At 43.1% G+C, this 7093-nt stretch overlaps 2 protein-coding genes across 8 annotated transcripts in view; one reads left to right on the forward strand and one right to left on the reverse strand.

Moving 5' to 3' along the window:
- The window catches only part of LOC6550611 (flotillin-2), an 88559-nt gene that overhangs the window by 24047 nt on the left and 57419 nt on the right, over window positions 1-7093 (reverse strand). The window lies entirely within an intron of this gene.
- Window positions 186-3663, forward strand: LOC6550633 (glucose dehydrogenase [FAD, quinone]). The gene is made up of 3 exons (XM_001978109.3): window positions 186-324; window positions 510-1512; window positions 2661-3663. Exons 2-3 carry the CDS (start codon window positions 540-542, stop codon window positions 3557-3559), a joined length of 1872 nt encoding a protein of 623 aa, XP_001978145.1. The 5' UTR covers window positions 186-324; window positions 510-539; the 3' UTR covers window positions 3560-3663.

The raw sequence follows: 7093 nt of genomic DNA on the forward strand, positions 1-7093 counted from the left end.
CGCGCAGCTGCTGAAGGCGGAAGGTGCGTCTAATTTATGTGTGTGTATATATATATATAGCTACGGCTATATACACATACTCGCAGCGAAATGCAAATGTCTCCGAGCGATTTGGTTTTTTTCTTTCTTTTTTGATTTACGGACGCCAATGGCATACGAAAAGCGTTCGCGGCCCGGACGTACAAATTCCGGTTGAAAGCCGGTCCGGTAGAACAGTTGCCGTCGAGCGGAGAGAGCGTTCGCACGTGTGCCGCAGGTGGATTACGGATTTCTGGTGCCGAGAATCAGTGCAGGATCACCCGAGGATAATACAGAGCACAGCCTGTAGGTATCCCATGGATTTTCAGTGCATAACTTGTAGAAGTGTATCTGTATCTGAAGTGCTTTATCTCGAAATTTTAAAAGGCAGCCTATAGATTTTCCAGGCAGATGGATTATAAAAAGATAGAATCATAGATGCCTATTTTTTCAATTTTTACCATGATACTAATGAGCAGTTTTTTTTCCAGCACACGTGAAGGACGTTTTGGAACACCACGATGGAGTTCCTTAGCGCCCAGTGCGCCGCCCGTTCGGCTGGTCCGGCGAATACCCTGATGTCCCTGCTCCTGTCCACGCTGATCACCAAGTACTGCGATTTGAGTGGCCAAAATCAGTGGCCAGAGGACAAGGGCGATTGGCTGGACCAGGCAGGTGGATTCCAGCATGATTACGACTTTATTGTGATTGGATCGGGTAGTTCGGGCGCAGTGGTTGCCGGTCGTCTGGCCGAGGTAAAGAAATGGAAGGTGCTGCTCCTGGAGGCCGGTGGCGATCCACCAATTGAGACGGAATTCGTTGCCTGGCACATGGCCACCCAGTTCTCCGAATGGGATTGGCAGTACCACTCGAAGCCGAACGGACGTGCCTGCATGGCGATGCAGGGCGAAAGTTGCCACTGGCCGAGGGGCAAAATGTTGGGCGGCACGAATGGAATGAATGCCATGATCTATGCCAGAGGTACGCGCAAGGACTTCGATGACTGGGAGGAGAGGGGCAATCCTGGCTGGGGCTACGACGAGGTGCTGGAGCACTTCCGCAAGGCCGAGGATTTGCGCTCCACGCGACCGGATTACAAGCCCGGCGATCATGGCGTCGGTGGACCCATGGGACTCAACAATTACGTATCCGACAACGAGTTCCGCACCACAATTCGCGCCGGCATGCAGGAGATGGGCTACGGCAGTGCTCCGGACTTCACCGAGGGCTCGTTTGTGGGCCAAATGGACATCTTGGGCACTCAGGATGGCGGTCATCGCATCACCACCGCCCGATCCCATCTGAAGAAGAATACGCCCAATCTGCACATCCTGCGCCACGCCCACGTCAAGAAGATCAATCTGGATCGCAACAACCGAGCCGAAAGTGTGACCTTTGTGCATCGCGGCAAGAAGGAGTACACGGTGAAGGCCAGCAAAGAGGTCATCGTGTCCGCCGGTGCCATTGGTTCACCCCAGATCCTGCTGCTCTCAGGTGAGTCAAACAAGATTTCAGTATGAACGTGCCCATTACTAAAAGTACTTGTTGAAGTATTCATACAAATAGTTTGGCTTTAAAGGTCCACTCCGGAAACCTTCAAAAATATCAGCAAACCCTTAAATATTAACGTGCTGAACGTATTTTTTGATAGTATAAATAATGCAGATAAGTGAAATTAGCTACTATTCAAAAGTGCCATCTTAAAACCAATATTTCTTGATAGCATATAAAAATATCTTTTCGGATCTCCTATTATATAGTTTTTTTTTTGGCTAAAGCGAGGTACTTTTCCAATGTGCAATTGGTAACAGCTAGATTTAAATAAGGAAATGCGAGCATGATAGCGAATGCAGATTAGAGGTTTTCTCGGTGCACATGTGAGATATACTTCCATCCTTCAATCCAACTTTAAGCCCCTAAATCTTGTTGATTTTAGTTTAGCTTCTGTTTATGTTTGTTGCATCTAAAAGCCTGAAAAGACTTTTGATAAGCGCGGATCGGGCCGATTAGATAGCCGGAATACGATATCAGACCCGAGCAACGGAGCCTCTTGTCGATGAGATGCCAATGTGAAATGGTCCGCAAGGTCGAGCAAGGTCAAGCGGTTATGTCCGTCCGATCGGTAGGGATAGTAAAAATATATATTGAAAGTAACGTTCTAGCGAGATATAACAAAATCTTTTACGATTGTGCGGTACTTTCCCTTATAGTAGGGAGTATAATAAATTTTCCAGCTGACGACTTATAGATTTTATGGCTAGTATTTCAGCATAGTTAAAATTTACAAACCTGCAAAGAAAAACAGTAAAAATCAGTTCGTGAAATTGTTTAAGCGGAATTTGTAGAGAAAATCTTATTGAAGAACAAGTTCTCAAAATTCGCATGAATTTTAAACTTAAATGGGGCAGGTTTTTTAGTTTAACTTTGAAACAGGTTTCTCTATGTATATCAAACATTCTAAACAAGAAATACGCAATAGAATATACAGCTGGTTATGATGATACACCGAAACTAATTAGGCATTTGAGGGTTTTAATATGAAACGAAAAAAATGTTGTTCAAAGAAGTATATATGAAAATGTTATAGAGGGTTTATAGTAAAAAACAATAGCCTAACTAATTCATACTTAATAATTTCACAGGCGTCGGTCCCGCCGATCACTTGAAGAGCCTGGGAATTCCCGTGAAACTGGACCTGCCCGTGGGTGAGAACCTAAAGGATCACGCCAGTCTGCCGGTGATCTTCAAGATCGACAAGTCCACTGCCCGCAAGCCCACCGAAGAGGAGCTGGTGGATGCCATGTACAACCTGCTGATGGGTCGTTATAGCAAACTGTTGCACCACGAGGCCACCGCCTTGACTGGATTCATCAACACCACCTCGATTGAGGGACCCAATCCGGACATCCAGACCACCAACTTCTTCAGCCTGATGCAGAGTCCGGAACTGAAGGGTTATGTGGCTGCCACCGGATTCAATGATCGCGTGGCCAAGAGCATCTTGTCGGCCAACCAGGAGACCAATACCTACATTACGTATTTGCTGCATCTGAAGCCCTTCTCGGCGGGAAGTTTGACCCTGCAATCTACGAACTATTTGGATGCTCCGATCATCGATCCCGGCTACATGACCGATGAGCGTGATGTGGACACCTACATCAGGGCCTTGAATATCTACAAGAACTTGCCGAATACCAAAGCCTTCAGTCAGCGGGAGGCCGCGCTCCACAAACTGGATTTGGAGGCCTGCAATGGGCTGACCTATCAGTCGGATGACTACTGGCGCTGCTATATCCGTCACATGACCACCACCGTTTACCATCCGGTCGGAACCACTCGCATGGGTCCATCCACTGATCCCACTGCCGTGGTGGACCCGCAACTGAGGGTCCATGGCGCCAAGGGACTGAGGGTGATTGATGCCAGCATTATGCCCGACATTGTGGGTGCTAACACCAATGCCGCCTGCATCATGATCGGCGAGAAGGGGGCGGATATGATCAAGGAGGAGTATTTGGGCGGAAAACACACCGAGCTCTAAGCTCAGCGATATTTTACGATATAAGCTTTAACTTTTTGTCACATTTTTTTTGTTAATATAAATATATATGCTTCTTACATAGAAGGTTACAAGTTTGAGTCATTTAAAGTCATTACGTGTGCAGTAAGTAAGACATTTAAATAATAGGAGGATTTGGTATTGATGCTGACTAAGTCAAAAGAAGTATAATTAATTTATAACGCTTTTAAGACGACTTTTTGGTTTGAATGAAGGGCTTCTAGCTCCACATACTTATCTACGTTTCTTGGATTTTCTACACTCACGTCTTAAAACTTTTTACTTCTTGGTTGGCGTCTTAACTAAAATGTACAATGGCCCTCAAACTGTCTTAAGCTTCCACCAACTTTTTGTCCTTAATGCTTTTTAAGATTGAAATATTCAAGATATCCGTATGTTACTCTTTAAGTTTTATTACCAAAACAGGATATTGAAAAATGCCTGCCAATTTAATATTGAGTGTATGATTTATCTGCCAAAAGCGAAAACCGCACCATCACCATTAAGTGGCGATTGTATTGAATCTCGGCGATACTTGATGCTCGGCCTGGTTGGCTACGTTTTGGTTTTGATTGACAGCTTTCACTTTTAATTTTGCCGTTTTGTTTTACTTTTTTTCTTTTTACATTTTTTTGGAACTAGGTATATATATATAATTTTCGATTTTCGGCCAGCAAATTGCCGCTCATTGCGGACAACTCATTATCCATGCCCGGCGACCAACGCAATATGTATAATATTTCCAGGCGCCGCGAAGCGTGCCAGTTTTTCGGTTTTTGTTTGAGCATTTCGGTTTTCATCTAATGCGTGGCGGTGCATACCAAACTAAACGCAATTAATTGTTGGCCAAGTGCTTTTGGCCAGCAAGTGGGTGGACGCCTCGTAATTGTATAATAGAGGTGTTAGGAAAACAGAAATTATCGGAATCATTTCTTTTATTTAAACAAGGCGAAGCTGCATATTCCTCACTATAGGATTTTGGCTGGCTTTACTGTTGACTTTTCATGTAATTAATTAAAAAGGTTTAACTTTTATGTACACTATGGTATTAATTTGACATTTAATGGCTTTATTTTACATTAAGATATCTAGCTGCGGAATTGAAGTACACTTTTCATTTCACACATTGAACTCAGTCAAATTGAAAGACTCATCTATACTAGCCGTTTTATTACGAAATCTACTTTGAACAATTGCTCCATTTAGTGTGAGAGGTTGCACTATCTAAAACCCCCACCCACTTCGCCACTCCTTTCATGCAATTAACAAAGGTCACGTAATAACCCTTTTTTCTTGCCATGCACTTGACCAAACCGCAAAATGGAAACCAATTAGATGAAATCGTTCGCGATACAAGCCAAGATAATGGGTATGGCACATGGCATACCTGACACATTCAGTCCGTGGAAAGTGAAAAATGGGTAGAGGTGCGCGGGAGTACGCAGGGAAATTCCAAAAATACCAACGTCACACATGCGAGTAGGTAAAGCTAAACGGTTGAGGCAAGTGATTGGGATGATTTTCTGCTGACGGAGGAAATGTCAGCTCACCGACTACCAGTTGGCCACTGTCTGCCACGCCCCCTTTGGCAACCGCCCATCGGGTAACCTACATATCTATGTACACACTCGTACATATGGTACACATCTGTTCGAAGTCTTAGGCACGTCGGCCAAATCGGCCATGCTCGACTGCTGTTCAGATACACGAGCCGAGATACAAATCGGAGATGGACGTGAGTTGAGGTGATCGCGGTCGGATACTCACGGCTAGATATTGTAAATTAGAGGCGAGTTATCATAATTAATTACTCAAAAATGTGGAGCAAAGCCTAAGAGGCATTTTAGCTCCAAAGTTTGAGAAAACATTAGGTATTCAGTTTGAATTATAAGAGAACATTCTATAAAGAATTAAGTTATTAGCATTAAACCTTAGGGCTTATCTGATTGAATGTGTGTATTATTTACGTATTAAAGGAATTTAAAGATGTCCGATTTGCAGAATCGTGTCACGATACCATTTCTATGGGAGTTACGAGTACTTGGCTCACTTGCTGCTATTACTCCATGGCTTCGTTTCTGCATTTGTCGTTTAATGAAGTTCATTTCCAGCGCGCAAGTTGGAGATACCGATGTGGATGACTCAGCTAAAAGACAAAGTCATGGTTGGACTCAAGGGGCTGAAATGGGGGGATGGGGATGCGTAATTGTTATGTCACCCAACAGGGGCTTTCTTCTGGGCCAACCATAGGCCAGAAGAAAGGGGAGAAGACGCCTCTTCGCTTTACCCAACTTTGCTTTATTTATTTGTTCGGAGCCTCTTCTATTTTCACTTTTAATTGCCCTCGAGCATAAATTTGTTTGTTGATTGGGCAATTGGCCCAAAAGAAATATTGCGTCTGGCATGGGCGTCTAGCACATAGGTAGTACTTGTATGAAAAGTGGTAAGTGCCGGAAATTGTCCGCCGTGACGCCAGAAAGCTCGTGTGTGTAAAACCAGATGGTAACACTAATTGTAATTGTAGCGGAAATCGTTGATTAAATATGCACAGAAGCCTGGGAACCGAAAGTGTTTTCTGGCCATTATGATGCATTAGTATTCATTAGAGTGTAATTTATTTGGTAAGAGCGGCTTTAATTTATCAAGTGCAAAGGCCTCCCTTCAAGAAGGTCACTTCTCATGATCATTGAAGTATAGCCCTTGACCAATGGAGGCCCTAAGACATCGAGTTAGAAACAAAAATACAAAGAAGAAACCAAAACAAAAGCCGGCAAGACACACTCGTCGCAAAAAGTTTGACAAGTTTATTTGTGCCTTTTATTGTCAAGTTTTATTTGTTTATTTGGGCGGGGGGCGCGGAGTTTCCCCGACATTCGCATGGAAAACTCTGCTTAAATTGCTTGAGCTGACCTTGCCCCATTAGATGGTGATATATCAAACGATCGTCACATCATCGCGGATCCGTTAATTTGCGGACATTATATTGTGTGTGAGACTTTCGTCATTCCAGTTGCAGGTGGAAGTGGTTCAAGTGTTTCGGTCTCAGGGACTGGACAATTGGGAAATGCTCTAGTAAACACTAAAAGAGTGTCAACCCAAGATAACTGACCATAGATAATACCAAGAGATACCAATAAGATAAACTACACAAAAAGCTAAGAAATAATACCTTTATGTTTCTGGGAAAATATTTTTAAAATTTATAGCTCATACATCCTGTTGTACAACCGTTGTTTTAGTATCAATTTCTATTTAAAAATATACATTTATTTCATGTAAGACAACATTTCTATTTTCTATCGTTTAAAATTTATTAGATTACTACAATTAATAATAAAGCGGCCGCTTTGTTATTTTCTATCGTATAAAATCCATTTAGATTATTACAACAGAAAATAGTTCCCATTTCGCCTGAATCCTTCCCGGATATCACATTGTATAACAATGCAAATGCAACCAGGAAATTGTATGGAATGCAAAAACATGGCTTTCTATAGCCCCACGAAACACATAACT

Source organism: Drosophila erecta, unplaced genomic scaffold (assembly GCF_003286155.1).
Source record: "Drosophila erecta strain 14021-0224.00,06,07 unplaced genomic scaffold, DereRS2 tig00000126-arrow-pilon, whole genome shotgun sequence".
NCBI lineage: Eukaryota > Metazoa > Arthropoda > Insecta > Diptera > Drosophilidae > Drosophila > Drosophila erecta.

Bases quoted from the DNA above. Each gene is read 5' to 3' on its own strand.
- LOC6550633 (XM_001978109.3), top strand. From the start codon at position 540: ATGGAGTTCCTTAGCGCCCAGTGCGCCGCCCGTTCGGCTGGTCCGGCG. The intron at 1,513-2,660 runs GTGAGTCAAACA...ATAATTTCACAG, and splicing joins CCAGATCCTGCTGCTCTCAG to GCGTCGGTCCCGCCGATCAC.